General features: G+C 35.2%; 1 protein-coding gene across 4 annotated transcripts; it reads right to left on the bottom strand.

Annotated features, from left to right (window-relative positions):
- Positions 1 to 801: 801 nt before the first annotated feature.
- On the bottom strand, positions 802 to 20,372 carry LOC129003076 (protein LSM14 homolog A-like). 4 transcript variants are annotated; one of them, XR_008491614.1, is made up of 10 exons: positions 20,166 to 20,372; positions 14,925 to 15,070; positions 11,153 to 11,429; positions 10,157 to 10,283; positions 9,262 to 9,499; positions 7,649 to 7,916; positions 5,747 to 5,924; positions 4,866 to 5,086; positions 3,776 to 3,880; positions 802 to 1,274 (listed from the first exon to the last, which is right to left on the bottom strand). XR_008491614.1 is itself a non-coding variant. In XM_054431298.1 (9 exons), the coding sequence occupies exons 1-9, from the start codon at positions 20,284 to 20,286 to the stop codon at positions 1,267 to 1,269; spliced, it is 1,584 nt and encodes a 527-aa protein (XP_054287273.1). In that variant the 5' UTR covers positions 20,287 to 20,372; the 3' UTR covers positions 802 to 1,266. The 4 variants fall into 4 exon arrangements, 1 of the variants encoding a protein (XP_054287273.1); XR_008491615.1 differs by having other exon boundaries at positions 10,157 to 10,295; positions 11,276 to 11,429; XR_008491616.1 differs by having other exon boundaries at positions 11,276 to 11,429.
- Positions 20,373 to 21,216: the final 844 nt, after the last annotated feature.

Here is a 21,216-nt window from a genome sequence, read left to right as displayed (position 1 = left end):
AGCTATATTAAGCCAAATCAATTAAATTGCTAAAATGAGCTAATAGGCTAAATCATATGAGTATGAGCATATAAGCAAATACTAAGTCTATTACTCAACTTATTTTCCCGTAGAGGACGGGGAGAATTCCCATGCCTCCCTCAACGACTCGCGGATCAGATCACAGGTTTCAAGTGACGCTATTATCTACCTGCCGGACCCCCTGGGTCAGTTTGAATGATCCAAAACTACCCTCTGACCGCGGATCAATTCGAGCACACGCGACTAGGTTATCATATAAGAAATTTTTACACTACTAATTTTATAAAAACCCCTGCAAAGTCGCAAAAATGACAGGGACATTCATCCAACCCGTCTTAGGGCCAACAAATTCCAGCAACAATACTACAACACCACAAAAAATACCAGCAACAAACATGATTGTCAGTTTACTGAAGATAATGGTTATCACCCAAAGCTTTAGCTTAGCTATACATTTTGATAAGCTGGTTGTGTTGAAAGTTAAAATAGAAACAACTTATTCGGGACACACTTAAATTAATATAATTATTATAATTACTTTATTCAATTCAAGGTTTGGATATACATATGGAAACCCAGACATAGCACTTTAATGAAATTCAAAGTGGAAAATAATGTACACTAACTAATTAAATGTTGTCTTTATTAAATAGTCGAAGTACAAAAACATTGTTTAATCGATCTCTAAAAAGTAAAAAATAGGAATAAAAGGAGGCAGTCCTGCGTTTGTGATTTTTTACCTTTGTACAGGAATTATAACGATAAACAATGTAGAGCGAGTAAAGTTTAAAATTAAAATTTTATTTCTTATAAATACAAAAATAAATATGGTTGTACTTTGTTTGCATGATTGAAATAAAAATCAAAGACCATCAGCAATAATAAACTACAATCACTATAACATTTTAAATAACTTAAGTTTAAAAAAAGTAAACCATCATTCAGCACCCAAACGAGCTTAAAGTTATAAAATCATTATAATTAAAAGAAAAATACACATTCCTTCAGCCTTAAATTATCCACAATACTTAACATAAATGTTACTGCTCTTTTGAGAACCTTTCCTTTCACTTCCGTAACGGATCCAACCCAGCACGCCACTTCCGTCTTCTCCCTGCCTCATCCTAGGTCTCATCGAGCACAAAACACAAAACCTTTCCTGGAATAATCTCTTTGTCACTTGTAGTAAAATTGTATCCAGCCATAGTCTATCACATCACATTCATAGTATATCTTTCTTCATGTTTATTTGGCTGAGAACAAACAAGAAAATAAATTAGAATATAATACCTACATAAGGAACAGACATACAAAATGTGACAAAAACCAGGACTGGGTTCAACAATGCTATGTATTACAGAACTACGGTTTCTGAACAACGTTCTGTGTATTGTTTTTTAGTAAAAAGGAAATGGGTTACACAGTGGATATTTTCTAATTTTTTGATATCATTTAAGTTAAAAAATTATGTAGGATTAACAAACAAGTAAAACTTTTTATATGAAATCCCCTACGTAGGTCAAGAAATTACAGCTTTAATAAAATAAAGCTGTAGGAATAATTCTAAAATGTTGAGTTTCCCTTATGGATGCAATAGAGGCTAATAAATAGGGGCCTACCTCTTGTAGCTTAACTTTGGAACTTCAAGACTAAGGACGGGTCCCTGAAGTATGAAACTGGTCCAGAATAGCTAAGAGCTATTTTAGCATATTACATAACACACAAAAAATTATGGCATCCATTTAGATACATTTGTTATACTAAACATTAACACAGACTTGTTATCTCCATACAAAAACCACAAACTAAGAGAAAGAGTCAAGATTAATTTGAATGATCGACGCGTGCACATAATATTTCAAATTTGTAATCTCTAAAAATATAGCGTATAAATTGGCAGATCATTCGATTTAATTAACTGAAGTCTTTTCAGTACTGGTACCCTCATTTGTTTTGTTTTTCAAAGTGAATGTGTATTTTTTTATTTGATTTAATGTTGGTTTATTCTTTATATGCAAGTGTGTTGTTTCTAAATATGAGTGAAAATGAAGGATACACTCTTTGTATGAACATTCATTGTGAAAAACATTACCAACACATCATCTCTTTTCTTCTTACAACATTTTGAACCATCTTTATTATTGAGAAATTGTCAACCTTTTTCTTATTTTAATTTGAGAACAAAATGTGATATTGTGGCATAACCGAATCTGAAAAAGGTTTATTCAGTTAATTTATTATTGAATTGTGTTTAAATGACAAGATGGGATTACAATTATTAATAACTGACCAAACTACATGAAGGAGTTGATGACACAGGTAAATAGTCGAATATGAGCAAGTTAGTGACACTAAAAATACAGGAGGTGTAGTGACATGACATAAGCATCTATCTCGATATGAAATCTCAAGATTATTCTGATCACACCTTCTAAGGCAATAAAACACCCAACACACACATCTCACTTTTTGCTACTGAATGTTATCCATAAAGGATAAGTTTAAAAAGTTAATTTCAAGGTTTCTTCCAGGATTTAAGCGATTTCAGGTTCCTGCGTTAATGTTTAGCTATAACTACAACCAATTCAAGGCCTTATTTAAGTTTGTTCTCATATAAAATTTGTATATATCTGATTACTTCCAAGTTCAGTGAGCTTTTGTTGCAAAAATAATAATCCTTAATATCATGATCATTTTTAACATCATTATTTTTCCTAGGGTCACAAAAGCATCATCTCATGCAATAGCGGCAAAATCCTAATATCTCCATCGTTCACGGAAACATTATTATACCGGCAGCATAGTCCTGAATCTCCTCTACCAAGGTTATCATTTTCATCCGCGATTGCAGTAAAATCCTGAATATCTCCCGTGGTTGTGAGGTCATCATCAGTCTCCCAAGGTCAGAGGAACTTTATCATCGTCACTTGCCATCACGGCTAAATATCTCCCACGGTTTATATACATTAACATTATTGTTGCCTCCGGCGGTCATGGAACCATTATTACGGCAAAATCCTGAATATCTCATTTGTATACATTATCGTTGCCAACCGCGGTCATGGAAACTTCATCATAGTCTTCCCCGAATGGCTGTTTAATTCACCATTGTTATGCCAAGTCACATGGTGAAAAGGTGTTTTATACTGACCTTAAATTTGTTTACTTCTTTAGATTGGAAGAGACACACAAAGCTGTGTATTTTTACATATGTGAATGAAAGATGAGTGTGGAATGCAATGAGATATCTTTTGAAGCTTTTTACTAAGGCCTATTAAAACTAGCTGTTTCTTAAAAAGGATATGTTTAGAAAGGACTACTTATTAAAAGTCCAATGATCAAGGACAGCTGGGTCCAGTTTCAAAAGCTAATGGCTTTTCGCCGTATCAAACCGTCTAAAATTCTGACTACCTACTTTGAATTTTGTCACATTACATAAAATTAAATAATGTGCTATAATAACTTTTGTATCATTTGGTATGTTTACTGCATACCCAAGACAGCAAGAGGTGACATTTACAAGAATGAATATGTACACATGATTAAAAATTAAAGTCAGTGGAAGTACTAGGAGCCTGGCTTTATTCATAGCCACCTTCTTAGACATCATAACTACTTCCAAACTTTATCTACTGATATTGTTATCCCAAAATCTTGATCTAGCTAGCCACACAATTTTTAAACAAAAATGTTGTTTTAGGGTTATTTTACTAGGGAGAAATACCAAACCCTGAGAGTTAGTATTAAGGCATACCTGCACAGTTTTTAACTGCAGCCTAATCCCATCTTCTTCGGTAAAAATTATGTCAAGTAAATTAAGATGCAACGGTAATACTAGTGGGTGTTGATTTCACTGGAGCTGTAAAATAATTGTACTACTTACAAATTGTATAAAATTAATGTTAAGGGTTTTGACTAATTATTACATAAAGTACCATTTTTGCTTGAGTTAAGATGCTCAACAACTTTAGATAATCATTTAGCTATAATTTTAGTCTAAATGAATTTAGATATATATAGCATACAACAGATAAAATTTTTCTAATGCAAATGTAAGCTTTTAAGTTGGTATTTGAATACAAGGGCTAACACCTATAATTTCAGTGGAACGTCCTAGTTAAAATTTAACAACAGAGTTGTGTTTTTACCACCTCACTGCAGCACTTTGTCTTGTCCTAGTAATCAATAATGTTGCAAGAGATAGTTCAATGGTAAATTGCATTTCGTGCCAACATTTCTCTTGTTTAAAAAGGGGAAGTAACCATTAAAGAAATCCATTACTAGTTCACAGATGTGCATTGATCAGTGTACCTTAAAAGGCTTTGTGCTATTGTTTAATACTTCAAGTAGGCCTAATGCTTCTGTGCACAGTTCCTACATCTAATCAGGGACACAACCAAAATATGAATGAGTTATGAATGAAGCGTGAGATTGTGTGATTGTAGGTATAAATAGACATTCCATTCCTGGTCAGTTCATTCCAGTTGTCAGTTTTAGAATAAAAGAGAGTTCAGTTGAGCCACTGACAGAAAGTTTTTATCTCAATTACAGATTTTTGTTCAAAACAACGCAATGTTTAATCGAAGCCAAAATGAAAGGACAACCTATTGTTAACTATTGCTCCTTTTATATCACATCAACCATCACAGTATCAAAAACTAAGGAATAAAATATAATATTGATTGTAGTATACTCAATGAGTGGCTTATTCAACAACCTTTTCTCTTTTATTCTCAATTGAATACAGCTGGTCCATTATAGACGGGATGTCTACTTAATTTTCCAATGCTAAAAGTAATCATGCAGTTTAGATTCGTCTATCAGTCGTATTGACAGGTTTTTACCTTGGGGTGGCTGATGCAGAGGCCTGGGCTGGCCTGTGTTGTTCATAGGGTTACGACCTCCTCGCTGGTTGTTGTAGCCTCGGTTGTTGTACACTCGGTAACCTCCACGGCCACCGTAGTACCCGCCTCGGCCTCGGTAGCCTCCTCGTCGTGCCAAAGCCACTCCGAATGTTTCAGAGTTAAGTTTACGCTCTGTCCTCCAGTCAGTCCTCTGAGATCGTCTGTTACCAAAATTAAAATATGACATTTGATAACTAAAATAGTTTTAGTGGCGTAAACTTTATAGTAATTTTGGAACATTACTTTCACATGGTATCCACAAAAATAACCTAGAGATAGTATTTACAGCTTAAATGTTAACCTATAGCCTACTCAAATCTAGTCAATTCAAAAACGTCTATTCACCATGTACCTGATATGTAATGTTTTTATATGTAGCCTAACTAATCTGACATGGTCTATTACTGTATTTCATGTTCAATGATCAAATAAAGAATCTTGAATCTTAAAAATACATTGAGAAAGAAGGTACGGAAACACAACTAACTTGCCAAAGAGAATAGTTCCAGGCAGTTGACAACACACGATAAGATCACAAGAGGTGAACAATGACTCACACAACAAGGTACCTTGTTACCTTATATTTACAAGGAGGCTTCTTCAGAGAACAAAGTAGGCCTACTCTTTTGGTGATAGTACTTGGATCTCTTTCCTTGAGTACGATTGTTGTGTATCCACTCCTTCTTTGTTTGAATGTATTTATGAAAACCAGTGATTTAGCAATCAATAAAAATATATCATCTTTGAGATCCTCTTCCATTATCAAGACTCCACTAGTGAACAGTAGGAAAGGCAAACATTTAGATAGAGTGGACACGTACCCTTTGCTCCTCTCCACTGCCTCACAGCTGATGTTGTCAAAGAAGCTCTTAGCCTTGTCGTAGTAGATGACTTCCTGTTCAGGCTCCTCCTCAGGCTCTCCTTCTCCCAGACCAGTCTCATTGCCAGAGTCGTCCTTCTTGTCTTCACCATTCACCTTGGGCTTCTCTACCTCTCCATCTGATGGCACAATAAACTGGTCAGTGGTCAGGTCAACAAAACAGTGGAACTACACTATACAGTGTGTAAATTAAGTCTTGAAACAAATCTCTATTTTTTATACCGAAATAGATAGAAATATTCTGTTTGTGGCGTTGTTAAGAAAGGTTCCGTAATATTTTACATAAATATATTTTTTAACCCCCCTAACAGGGAAGTGGTAACTTATTTTTTTCAAATGGCAACCCCTCATTTTGAAGGAATTGTCAAAAGAAACACAATGACGCAAACCCGAGGTAGATATCTCACCCCTCGCTAAAATGGCAGGTATTCCAAAATTTGATTTATGTGAAAAGGCACCCACTTTGGAATACAGTACCTGCCATTTTGGCTAGGGGTGAGATATTCACCTCAATATTCAGAATAAGCTATTCACTCAATAGGGGTTGCTATTTGAAAAAAATAAGTCACTCCAACCCCCTACCCTGCTAAGGGGGTAAAAAAAATTTTTTGGGGTAAAAAATTGCAAAACTTTTGTTAAGAATCAATGCTACAAACAGAATATTTCTATCTATTTCGGTTTTAAAAATACAGATTTGTTTCAAGACTTAATTTGCACACTTTATAATTACAGTTGTAACAACAATGCCACCCAAACTGAGTACCCATTCTCATTCGCCTGAATGGATTTTCACTTATAATCAATTAAAATAAAAATTTTCATTAAAAATTTTCACATCAATTAAAATTTTATTGGGTTTAACGAGTACCTTAGTTTACTGCTACAGGGAAGGTAATAAAGTGCATGTTTTAGTCAAATATATAAAGCTTAGTATAACATAAATTTGCCAAGTTTGATTTGATCAAAATACTTCCATATACAAGTAAACTACAACAGTTTACTTAACTGTGTAAAAATCTAAAAATAACTTGTGAATTTAAAATTTACATTTTTTTTTAATTTGTTTCAACCTCTTTCAAATTGTTAATGTTTTGAGGGTAAAGTATTAAAAAAAAAAACTAATTTTAACCCCAAAAAACCTAGTTCTTATAATGGTGGTTCGTGAACTTGTTTGAATAGATGTAGGTTTACACGTTTGTACCAAATTTCCTCAAAATAGGATCATTTTTGCTCGACTTATCGTGCTAACTATATATGGGCCTATCAGAAAAAATAGTTATTAATGCTACTATTTTAATATTTAAACACATTTTTAATCTGAAGACCCTTTAATTCATTTTATTATATATATAAATTTGAACGGATGGTGTTTTTGGCCTTGGGGGACATCAAAACAAAAAAGTAAATCAGTGAACGTCTAGACATAAACTCCCGCCGGTCACGTCGCTAAAGCTAGGCCTAGGCATGCGTGTTACGTGTTTTTAAATGTTTTTTAAATGTTTTTAATTGTATGTAAATTATTTGTGAACTTTGACGACCTTCGGAAGAAGTGATAATGTCCTTGGAAAACCTGAAGATGGCTCCGTTATGAGCCGAAACTAGTTGTTTCACAACCACTTGGGATTGCCGACATTACAGGTATTTAAACCACTTTAATTGTATCTCGATAATCCGGAGGCTACCCATTCGAAAAAATGCAAAAAAGACTAATTGTAATTGTAACCTGCTACTGCTATCCTAATAAAAATATTAAAAAAAAAGCTAATATATCTTGAGGGAACACCTGTTATTTTTACAGTTTTATTGACATCTTAACATTAAAAGTGTAGCAACATTTACTAACCTGAAATTTTCAGCTTGGCTGTTTTATTTTTTAGTTCTTCAAACTCTGAGTTGGCCTTGTCAAAGTCATACTCCTCTTCAAACTTGAGTGTGTTCTGTTTGCCTGTGTTGTTCTTGTTCTGCTGCGCCTGCCCTGAGCCCGGGGCTCTGTTGAAGTTTCCTGGTGCTCCGCCTCGACCGCGACCTCTCATGCCAGGACCACCGCCTCGACCACCTCGGTTCACCCAGCCTCCTCGGTTCTGCTGACCCCTGCCACCTTGTTGCTGACCCTGTAAATAACCCCACCATCACCATGCAGTTTTCAACAAACTTAAATCCAGAAATTTAAATTAAAGGACAGAATTTAATCCAATCAACCCCTCTACTGAATTATCAATTCAGTTGAATTTATTACAGTTCAATTTAACGTCTTATTACCATTTTTAACACAGTACAACTCCTCTGTATCCTTACTACACTTGCAGATAAAAAGGAATTTGAGAATTTTTGCAAAACCGTAATCATAGTAAACAAAATAGTAAGTGTCATTGTGCCTGGTTTAAATTTAGCAGTATGCATTTTTATATTGGTATAACACTTTTCTTTGCATTGTTTTAGGTTGCCTTCCCACTGGGTCGCAGCCACGCTTGTCCCTTCCCACACGGTGGCTGTGACTTTCTCACTAACCTCGTGTATTGTCCCATTGGTCAAAATGGATTCGAGTGATGAGGAACTCCTGCTTGTGCTTTTGTTATGTAAGGTGGAGAAGAAAACAAAAAATGTGGATGCATCCAATTCTTAAGAGTAGGCAAGACAAAGGCTTATATTTTACTTTATTTGATAAACTTAGCGTGCATGGAGACAAGTTTTATAACTTCTTCAAGATGTCTTAGAGTTAGTTAAGGACCTTCTTGGTTACATTAAAGGAGATTTAACTGGGATGAGACGACAAACAAGCTGCGCGCACACCACCAAGAGCTAGTAAAAAGCTAAGCACGCATCCCCAAGAACAAGGTCGCAGCCATCTAGTGGGAAGGGCTAGGTATACTACAATAGCCTGCTACGAGTTGGGTTGATAAAAATGCACGGTGGAAGCCACCGACCAGCGACGCAGTTCTTCTGCACATTGCTGCCACCAAGGTGGGTCGCTGCGACCCGATAGTGTGAAGGGCTCCTTAAGACACAATGCAATTTTACAGTTCTGCTCGCTGACGGGTGGCTGCGACCCAGTGGATTCATTCAGTTGTTTTTCCACCTATTTTATATGATGGTATGTGAACATTAAACAATTTTATGATTACAAATTTGATTTGGTTTTACTTGTAAGACCTGTGTAGTTGCATGAAATACTTTGAAGGATGGGACTGGGACCGTGGCGTCGTCCTGTAATCCAGCTACTTTGAGGTCTTGAATTGTGGATATTTTTATAAGCATTATCTGTGAATGTGATAAGCCCTGGTAAGTATTAACATCCACACTAGTTAGTACTACGACTATCCGCAGTACTATCCTGATAATTAGACCAATTCGTAAATTACAAGGGAAAAATGTGGTTCAGATTCCATAATAATTAAGTATGACACAAGCTGCCACAAATTTACAAAGAAACAGTTTAATAACAAGCAAAATACTGACTGGGAAGGATTCTCTCCTGTTGTCCGGGTCCCTGCGGTCGTGTGAACCTTGCCGTTGCATCCTGTGGTCTTCTTTGAGTGCATTATTCTGACCACGATCCCTAAAGTCCCCATCTCTCTGGTTCCTATCTCTATACTCTCCATCCCTCTGATTCCTGTCCCTGTAATCATTGTCCCTTGGTCCACGGTAATCTCTCCTCTGATACGAGTCTTGGTAACGATCGTTTCTATTCTGACGGCTGGAAATCAAAATAAGACATGTTATTTGCAGCAAAAATGTTGGACAATACCTGATAATGGGGTTGCTGTTGGAAACTACAACACTAACAGTAAATGGTCAAGATTCCCGGCAGAATTTATAAACAGTATTGGCTGTTTCTTCGGTTATATACTATTTTTGCCAATGAGTCCACCACCTTCACGGCAGTTATTTAAAATACCTTATCACCATTATAAAATAAACAATTGAGTTTTGAGCAAGATTAACTTCTAAATTATATTTTAAATTCACCAAACCAATTTTACCGTGCAAACTCATCATTCTCCCCACTTGTTTGATATTTTATGCCATCCACACAACATTAGAAGGTAAACTTCTTAGCAGTTAAGATAAGTTTTTATCTAGTTCTGTGACACAACTTGGGAAAACATTTGCCTTACATCCCAATCTATTTTTATATTGAGGAACACATATCCTGCTATGTTAATAATTAAAACTAAGAAATATGTCCTCCACAAATTCCATGTGGGATATTTAGCAGTAAAAATGTATCAGTAAGTAAACTAAAAATTACAACAAATAGATACAGCACATTACTAAATTCAATGTTGTACATAATTCATCAAGACGTTTTACATAAACGGATAGTTAGCTGAAAATAGATAAACTAACTCACCCATCACGAGGTATTGGGGGCTGGATAGGCTTCTTGTCCTTGTTGGGTGAAACTTGGACACCTTGGTCGTTGGTGGGAGACTTACGAGACAGAGACGGTGTGGACGAGCGAGAGCCAGACAGCAGCTCTAGAACAGACACTGACACTGAACCTCTAGCCGCACTTAACCCTAACTACTTGCAGAAACAAATATCAAGTGTTGGTAGGACAGTAGTAAAAAATACATAACTGTGCTTGAGGGGTTTTGTATATGAAAATGCATAACGTTCTTTATAGGAATTCAACAAATTCGGAAAATTTAAAAACATGAACCTAGCCTATTTACAACGCCTAAATCAATTTCTTATACTTTTATGAAATTGTAAAAAAAGGATCCATAAGGTCAGCAACTTGAATCTACATGCTTAATTGAAATGACTTTCATGAAATTAATCAAGCCACATAAAACAAACTGTTTTAAGCTACATAACAGTTAGCTGAGAATCAATTAGTGACAATTTATATAAAACAAGATGTTGTTAAATGTTGCAGCTAAAATTTATTTTGTGCAGTAACCTAACTTACCATTTATCAATCTTATTTTCATATGTAAATGAAAGCCAATTCATGGAAGTCAATTCATTAAAGTGCAACAAAAGGCAAGATGAATATTGTTGGGTTTGGTAAATTTACAATCAATAAAAACAAACCAACTTCTATACTTTCAATACCAACAAAATTCAAGGCCCTACTAATCATGCACAAATAAGCTGAAAACCATTACAAATAGGCAAATATATGTCCAGTTTATGGTCCAAATAGTAACAAATGTATTCATTGTAAACAAGCAATCACTCTAAAGTACTCATTGTAAACAAGCAATTACTCTAAAGTACTTTCAACTCATCTAAAACATGCACAAAACAACGCAAACCAAGCAGAGCCGAAGCGTATGGGTGAGCTGGTGGCAAAGCAGAATCCATGCGTCCATGCTCATTATTGAAAATTACAACGTACCGCTGTTGGGCTCTTTTACAATAGGGATGACCGGCACTTGGACCTGAACCTGAGGAGGTGGCTGATGTGTCGGTGGTGGCTGGTGGGGAGGGGGGTGCTGGAGATGGCTGTCTGGCAACTCACTTGACAACGGCTGATGACCTACAGTCCGACCAACCCCTGGGGCCCTGTAGCCGCTGTACTGGGGTGGCATCGAAGGCATCGTGTGGTTAAAGCCAGGCTGACCTGGGTAGTTGCCACTGCCGGTGGACATCCCTCCTGGGCCCATGCCCATCACCTGTGATAAAATATCACTATTGAATATATTTCCTTTTTTTTAATTCCGTGTTTTTGTGAACTCCTATAATTTCTTAGTTACACATCATTAAGACCTTTGGGAGCTGTGTTGGTTTAAATGCACAATGGCTTTGGGTGGTACAAATACAAACTCGGGCTGGTCAAAAATTGTGTCTTGTAGGAAAACATATCTAATGTAAAGTTGGATTTGGATAGCATCCGTTAAGTAAGTAACAGCCCAAAAGTATGTGGCACTTATTTTTTGGAATATTTTGGGAAACATTTCAACATGTTTCCAAGTAGACAAACGGATCAAAAATGTGTCTCTTTTGCTCTGTTACTCAATAAAATAGTATAGGCCTAAAAATATCAAAAAGCTATTGTAATATAATATACCAAGTAAGCAATGAAGTTAGGTAAGACTGTAATCATTTGGACTAAGTTATTGCTGCTGGTTAGTGAAGTAGTCAGTTCACAAATTGATTTATTACTCTCTGTCCATCTATGTATTTTAATATGACCACGTTTGATTTCTTAAAAGATAGTCTTTCTTCTTTAATAGAAATTAAATTATTGAATAGTTCTAGTTGGCCTATTTCTAAAACCAATGCGTAGAATGAAACTTGAAGAAGGTATTGGTAAAATGTCCAATTTTATTAGCCCGGTTTGGACTTTCCCTTACTCACCACAATTAAAAAATATGTTATAAGTATGCATTCAGTTCCTTTGTAACAATAGCAACGGTTGTCTAAATAACATACTTGGGAATAACATAGAATAAAAGTTCTAACGAATAGCAATATTCGTTAGTTTTTTTTTTGGCTAACTTCTATTTTATTCGTTAGTTTTGTAAAAGTGCTGGAAATAACTTCTACTCAGTTAGATTGATAAGTAACGAATATATAATATATTCGTTGGTTTTAAATCGTTTGATTTTTGGTCAGGGGGAAGTATCTCAAATACGGGTTACTTATTTTACGTGATCAGTGAGGGTTGCGTGGGGCCGTGAGAGGTCAGCGCCCTTGTTGACAAACAACGCTGGAGTGGGGAAAGAGAAAGTCAAAGTCCAGTAGCTTTGGTATGCAGTGGGCCAGTGGAAGGGCAGTGACTGCCAATAACAACACCCCAAGCACCGAGGAGTGGGAAGAGGGAATGTTTGTTTGGTGTATAATCTCAAGTGTCAAAACATTGTCCTCAGTTGATGTTCATTATCTGACAGTAAGTTTTAAGTCATTTGTTTCTGTTTTAGTCATCTAAAATGTGGCAAATTTATATTAAAACACAATTAGTTACCAAGATGTGTCATGATTTCATTACATACGAAATCTATTAAAAAACTGCCCAACAAACCAGGACTACAAACATACAAGGGCTAGCCCAGTCCTTTGAAATGAACGTGTGCAGCCTGATGCTGCCCCCCCCTCGTCCCGCGCACCCCACCTTCTATCGCTGTGACGTAGCAGTGGGAGCTGCCGATAGACACTGCCATTGTTACACGTGCTTTTACGCCTGCAGTTATCTTCTATTTATAACGTATTTACATAGAAATATGATATTGTTTGGTTATGATATTATTTTACACGTAATAGTAGTTTCATATCATGTAGTTTTAAAGAGTATTTTACACCATGGTGGGCTGCAGTGTTGCAATTTGTAGGAACCGCTCTAATACAACAAAAGATGTAGTGTACCACGTTTTTTTTTCAAGTTTGAGAAGTGTGTGGGTACAGAAGTGTAAGAGAGCTGATGTTTTCGATCCCAAAAATGGTAGTGTGCAGTGAAAAGTTTTTGGAAAGTGATTATTTAGACGATTTAAAACCCCAACTTCTCGGATAATACTGATGGAAGGTGCCTAATTTAGAATATAAGTATATAATATAGGTAAATTATCACTCACCTTAGAATATAGGTTGGTGATTGTTAATGAAAGAAAAATAAGAAGTAAAATGGGGAATTAGGAAAACTGCTCTTGAAACAATAAAATCTCTTAGCCCAAAAAAAGTAGCACGCGTAAAACAATCAATACGCCAATTACTAGCCAAAATAACAGTCGTATCAAACAAATGATTTTATAAACTTATTTATAATTCATTCCTTTCTACAAAACATCACCTTTGTCAGGAAAAAGTTGACTTTTTATTGAGTTGTAAACGTGTGCATACGTGAAGTTTACTAAAATTACAAAGAAATAACCTAACCATTATTGTTCCTGGTGATTAATTTAAAAATCCTGTAAACAATAGGTCTGAATGAAAATGTCTATAATAAAATGTTGTTTGTGTTTTGTGTCAACTGTAAGTGTGTTTTATTTACTTATTTCATCAATAGAAACAGAGGATTAGTGTGCTCTAAATAAGTTATTAAGCTAAACAGAATATTTAATTTAGGCTACAAATACATAGTGTTTGTATTTTACTTGCATATCACAATTTACTGTTAAAATGTTAGGGCAGATAAATATACTAATTGTTTCTTAGTTAATTATTTTATAACAATTCCACTAATTCTATGAATATTGCCTATTTGACAGTATTGCTATTATTATTTCTGTATTAAAAAAAAATTATTGTATTATCATATAGGTAACTGTCAATAAATACGTTATGAAAAACCGATATAGTCATCAATCTGGATTATTAGAACAAAATTCACGACAGAGCGAGTGCAAACACAGGTATGAGAAACTGTACTGCTGTACGAGACACCTCCCGCCGCTACGTCACACCAGCCCGCAAGGGGAGGGGGCTGGCATCACTTTCCGAGCGCTAGTGGGTTAGCCCTTCTATGTTTGTAGTCCTGCCAACAAATAGCTAACTTCTACAAAAACTAACTTCATTTTCTATCAGTTCGTTTTTAAACTAACTGATAACTTCTATAAGTTACTTTTAAAACTAACTAACTAATAACTTCCATCGGTTACTTTTTACGGGACTAACTACCTAATAACTTCTACTAGTTAGGATTTTTGACTAACTTTCCCAAATATGCTAAATAAACGGTATCAGCATTCTGACACATACTTTCTCCCACAAGCTTGTCAACAACCTTTATCATGGGTAAGCGGTGAGAGTAAATTATGATATTTTATAGTTAAAAATCACAAAAGTTGCAATAACTTTTGAACAGTAATTGTTGCAGCAATGGGTAACGATTACGTTAGAGTTGTTGGATTAGAGCTATTGTACTATTTCTTTAGAATTATTATAAGGACCATAACTTATTAATTTGGATCAAAACCAGCTTTTCTCAAAAAATCTGATTTTTTCATTTTATTGTTTTTTTTATGGGAAAATAACATAAGTTACAATAACTTTTGAACCATAATTTTTATGAAAATGGGAATTGTACCATTTTGTTCAGAATTTAAAGGACAATAACATAGGTACCTACTAAATATTTAAGAAAATAGTTCGGGCCATTTTTTAGAAAATCCGATTTCTCCCAAGTGCTCATGTCCAATTATAACCTTGCTAACAGTAAATAGGCCTGTACTTACGATAGCCGGATCATCAGGAAGCTGTTGTGTATTGATTATGCTGATGTCCTTAATGTCTGTTCCTCGGAACAGAATATATTCATACACCTGACTCTGTGCGGGCACTGGGTATTGCGCCTGCCTGTCTTCTGTACCAAACGAGCGCACTGCATAACAAAAAGTAATTAATGATGAATAAAAAATAAAACATAGAAAACAATTTTATTTCTTCAGTACACAGGTCCTCCTAAAATATCATTGTGATTTTAATAGCTCAATACTTTTAATGCCACAAGCGTTGATAGCAAAAGAAAAAATATCTTAAGAAAATAGTGTATAGGTAGTACCATTGACTATTTGTATTAATAGTCAAAGGTAGTACTCTAGCTTTTCCTTGTTTAACTAGCGTGTCAATACAATACATTTTTTCAACACATCCTTGCAATAATAGCCACTATTTCAATTAAGTTTAAGCTTTCTTTTAACCTTACGTAACATAACTTTCAATGCCAATTACAAATGGCAAAAATTACCAGTTTTACAAATCCCCCTATTTAAGGTTTTAACCCATGAATAAAATAGTCTAATAAAGTTAAAAAAATAAATATATAGCCTACACAGCACTGAAATATATATACAGAAACTGATACTTTAAAATAAAGCAAGACAGTTAAAAGCCACTATACTTATCCCGAACATTGGCATGTAAACTTAGGATACTGTGCTAAATGTTGGATTTATTTATAGCACACCATTAGGCCTATGATATACCCTTTTTTGGAATTTTCTCTGTAAACATTAGGCACATGATAAAAACTTCAACATACTAAATTATTTGTTCCTTTAAGCTCTCAAAAATGGTTTTTTATGATAGAAAAGGGGAAAACCCCATTTTAACGCCATGGCATAAAACCCCCGTTCCCATCATGCTGGTTTGCGAACTCGCTCGAATAAGCGTAGGTTTACACGTTTGTACCAAATTTCATCAAAATCGGATGATTTTTGTTGGAGTTTTTGTTTAAACGGACCAGACACATGTATATAGGCTATATATATAAAAGGCTGATTTTTAAAAATTTTTGCGATTTTCAGGGTGAAATAGGCGTTTGTCCTTAAAGTGCCAAATGTAAAAAAGTGTTCAAAATAGACCAAATAATGAGAAAAAAGATTTTTTTCAAAATTCTTAAGAAGCCCCTAAAGTAAACAAATACCCTATAGGTGTATATGAATTTGAACGGATGGTGTTTTTGGCTTCTAGAGACCTCAAAACGATAAAGTAAATCAGTCCCAGGTCCAGGTCTTATCAGGAGTACTACGGTAGCTTAATAGTTTAGACCTATTCCCTATAATATGACAAATTTGATAAAATTATTGTAATAGGCATATATTCAAATATTACAATCATTAGATTTCTCTCCAAGAACAAAATAATTTACCTATGCCTTTGAAATGTATTGTAGGCATACTGATGCTGCTTTGGGATTCTGCAGAGAACCTAGGCTTTTAAGTTAATAAAATATCAAATTACGTACAGTATTAGTCTGCCTACTTTGATAAATCATAAGTTATATCATTGACTATTGGATGCAGAAGTAGACATCCCATCTATATGGACCAGCTGGTTGCCAATATTTTTATTAAAAAAGAACGTAGTTGTGTGAGCCAACCACAGAATGTGCCACCGGAAGTGTCTGAATTTCTATTTTTTATTTAATTTTTGGTTGCTGACCAGGTTGATGGATCATAACAGGTTGTTATAAATAGCTCACCATAAGTCATTCCCTAAGGTTGACTTTGTAAAAAAGTTTATGTGTATGCGACAGAATTTAGTAATTTAGATCAGCACAATCTGTAGGTGGCTCACATCAACTACAACAGTTTTGATAAAAAAGATGGCTAAAAATTTAACATGGGGATGGAATGTCTAAAGTCAAAGGTTGCAGGGCCGTCCCTAGGGTTAGCGGCGCCTGTGGAGCAAACATAGTTGTGGCGCCCCCTCCCCTCCAGTAATAATAGTCGCATTCGCATGTTTTAATAGGTACATGTTAATACAAATAGCCGCTGTGCAAATACCCTCAACTCGCTGTGCGGCGCCCCCCTCAGCCACGGCGCCCTGGGCAGCTTGCCCCCCCTTCAGACGGCCCTGGTTATATGTATCGGATGTAGTTTTTATGCGATATACATATGGTAACTTAATTAATTTATGCAGAATATGAATAATTAAATTAAATTTAAACTATGCAGTCCTTTCGACAAGACTTTTTCACACTGTGCAGCGGTGGTAATTTAAGGTTGGGTAGGTTTTTTTTAAGATAGTTCAGTTCAGCTTAGTTTAACTTAATTTGAAATCAAGGCAAACAAGGAATGTTTACCGTTCCATTTAACTTTAAAAAAATAAAAGATGAAAGCCTAAGTGTTTTTTTATGTTACCTTCGGTACTTTCTATAGGCTACCTAGCCTACCTATTTTTTTTTTAAGAGAAGTTAGATTTACAAAACGTCAAATTGTGTCCTCTTTCAAACTAGTTCCCTTTTTTCCCCTTAACTCCCTTTTTCTATTTCTGTTTTGGGTTGGGTCTCTTAAGAAGGCCTGCCACTTGTACAGTGCAATGCAGATTTTAGGCTAGGTTAGTTTATGATAACAAACAAGGTGCCATTTAACTTAATCTTAGGTGCTCTTAAATCAAACTGATATATAATCCGATAACTGAGCGAAGCTCTTTGAGATCAGAACTTATGCAAACTATGTACCTAAGTTAATCAGATAACTCAATAACGCCTGAACATATTAAAAAAGCCTTACTTTCCTGGGTTATTTTGACAAACAGTGAACATGATATTAAACAAATTGCTATTAGTTTTGTACCAAATATTGGTTTAAATAGGCAACAGTAAAAGAAAATCTTTGTTAACTTATTGAAAATACACCCTGCATTTATAAAACACGAATTCTGTAGTAGCCTTATTACTTTTTCAAAAATAGGCATTTTTGAAAAAGTAATTTGAAGTGTTTTTCTCAGTATTTTAATTTTACAAAAACAGGCGACATAAACTAACAACTTGATAGGCCTACATTATAACCTAAACTTTACCTTCCTAGTCTAACCTAACTAAACGATTTTAAAATGCAGTCACCAATTCGCATAAAGCACGACCAACCACCCTGACATATAAGAACTACGCCTAAATAAGAACTACATGTAGCCTAATTCGTCCACCAGTCCATCTATATCTCCATAATGTGACAAAATTCCTATTAGGCCTATAGAAAACATTATTGACTACAGAATCACTTGAAATGTTTCTACGATGTTATCATCAACGATGTTATTCTTCTCATCAACCATGTTAGGCTACGGTACTCTCTTCACTTGTAACTTCACTCCTGAACTTGTAATGGCGTAGCAGACTAGCACTACGCAGCACATATGAGTAGGCTACCTTAATAACTCCTTCTTCGTCTTTTACCCACAATGTGGGATTGAAAGCATCACTTTACACGATTACTAAGTTAATAAAAAATACCCCCGCCGCAGAAAACCTGCAGACTAAGCGAATTTCCACTTGCCTGATTGGATTTGCAGTAAAATGTCTACTTAAAAATATAACATTTATTTCCTATTTAAATAGAATTAGTTTAACAAGTACTTAGGTTTGCTGCATCAGGGAGGGTAAAACTGTTTTTTTTATGTTAATAGTTACTGTAGGCCTAGTAAGAAATAAAAACATTTTCCAAATTTGATCAAAATATGTTCATAAACAAGCAAACTAAGTACAACAGTTTTACTTGTTCTCCATAACAATAACATGGGAATTTTAAATTTTAATTTTTTCGGAATTCTTTCCGTAACCATTAGGCGCATCATAAGATTCAATATACTAAATTATTTGTTTTTGTAAGCTCTACAAAATGGTTTGGAAAGAAATTGCTAAATTTTATGTTTTTGGGTCAAAAATGGGAACCCCATAAAACCCCCCATGTAAATACCATGTAAACCCCCGTTCCCATGGTCCGATCATGCTGGTTCGCGAACTCGTTTGAATAAATGTAAGTTTGCACGTTTGTACCAAATTTCATCAAAATCGGATAATTTTTGCTCGAGTTATCGTGCTAACGGACACACATATATATGAATTTGAACGGATGGTGTTTTTTGGCCTCTAGGGACCTCAAAACAATCAAAAAATTGGTCCCGTGTCCAGGTCTTACCATGAGTACTACGGTAATAGCTTAGTCCCTATATTGGAAATTCGCAATAAAACAATATTTACAACTATTTAAACACTTCCGGCAGGCTACAAGGTTTCTTAAATCATCCCTTAAAAACTCTGAGATTACGTAATAGGCCCGGCTCTTGATGAAAGTGGTTAACACTGCCTCAAATGTTCTCAAGTCCCACAACTGGATATGTCGTGGCAGCTTAAACAGTTATAACAGAGTATTTTTGTTTTGAGTTCTAGTTGTAGTGAAGTAAAATGACGTCACTAGTCATAATGCTGATGATAGAATCAGAGTGAGTTAATAAAGTTCAAAAGTTATTACTTCCAGTTGCTTGTCGTGTTGAACCCACAGTTTATTCCACTTGTAAATGTTATCCATCCTACCTTGATTATTGTAATGTTGTATATTTTTACGGCGATATCTTGAGAAATATTCATCAGCGGTGAAAAATAATGGTATAAGGCCTATTCGGGTTCAGGAGGTAAAAAACTATAAGTTAAAGTAAGATATCAAAATTAAAAATTCGTTTGGAGGCACCTGTACGGAATAAATACCGGTACCCAAAATGGATCTGAAATTATTCTATCAAAAGGAGATATTTGTTTAAGTAGGCCTAAACAATAAAAAGCAGACAATTCAGAAATAACCTTTTTTTGTAGGCTATCTCAAAATTAATGGTAAGTTATATCAATAAAATTCATCATTGGCCCATAAATAAATGGAATTAATTATTCAAAAGAACCTTAAACTTATATAAGTGGAAGACCACATGTGCACTAAAGACATGTTGAGACAAAAACTTTTTATACATGAAATATCATGACGGACCTCCATGGTTTCTGTAGCCTAACCGCATTAAATCTAACTTAATATTTTATCGTGAGCCTAAATATGTTTCAATAAATAATCAATATTTAGCAAGGACGATGGAATTAAAATATATTACTCCATGATAGAAGCATAAAAGTGTTTAATAAATGAAATATCTAATGTAAGATTGAAAAGAGAAAATCGATGTAGGCCTACGCAGTAAAGACTTACCATGAGAAAGAGCGATTGTACATTCATTTGGATCGACTGTAAAAAGTTTCCCCTCGTACCTAATATCAGCTTTAGATATTAAACTGATTTTACTACCGATCTCAGGCATAGATGAAGACATTATGGTCTAATGAAATGATGGAAACTTCGCGATTCAAGCGATCACTACCACATCACAGAACAAATTGACACAGCCACAAGCCAGGAGAAGACAGACAAGGAAGAAATGGCGGCTTGCTTTTTGCATGGCTGGTTGGATTAACTGTAAATGTGTAGCCAACACAACAAAACCATATACTTTAAGTTTTCAAATTTATGTAGTATAGCAGTGTAGAATGTAAACATAATTTAAGAACTTGAAATAATTAAATATAATCTTTTACAGTAAGGAATGTAAGTATATATGAAAATAAAGAGATATATTACTACTGGCATTGAATACTAAATAGGCTACTATCGTCAAAGCTTATGGCCAATTCAATAGTCACATTATTTCCTGAAAGTAAAAGGCCAATAATACACCCTCAAACCATTAAATAACATCAATTTTAATTCGTCGTGAGGTACCCTAACCATTTTTGCTGTGCGATTATTGATTGTTGTGTTGGTTGTTGATATCTGAATTAAACTGCTGTCAGTTCTACCATGGATTATACATACTACCTTTTGTTTTAGAGACCGAAGTTGGCTGTTGTTCAACTTGTTTGGCTGGTTTGGCTCCCCAAGTCCCAACCCCAAACCTACAGTGAACTCATGGGCACAAACCCACTCTAAGCTTGGAATGATGGATACAAAACGGGTCTAGTAGATTGAGCAGGCTCATTATGGACTTGTTCGGGACTTGGGGGCCCAAGCCCAATTTTAGTAGACTCACATTGTACTTGGCTTAGACTCATATTGGAATTGGTTTTAGCATATGTGTGTGGAAACACTGAGTCACTGACTCGATTCACTGTGATTCACTGACGTAGCTTTGTATTTATGCGTTTTCTATACCGTACCCATTTTCGGCACGGAAAAGAGCCGTGCTTCTGGCAGAGCAATGGATATT

This window comes from Macrosteles quadrilineatus, unplaced genomic scaffold (assembly GCF_028750875.1).
Source record: "Macrosteles quadrilineatus isolate MER2022 unplaced genomic scaffold, UCM_ALF_1.0 Scaffold_9__3_contigs__length_116548681, whole genome shotgun sequence".
In the NCBI taxonomy this organism is placed as follows: Eukaryota; Metazoa; Arthropoda; class Insecta; order Hemiptera; family Cicadellidae; genus Macrosteles; species Macrosteles quadrilineatus.
Note: the sequence above shows the minus strand (reverse complement) of the source record. Positions and strands in the feature narration are given on the sequence as shown.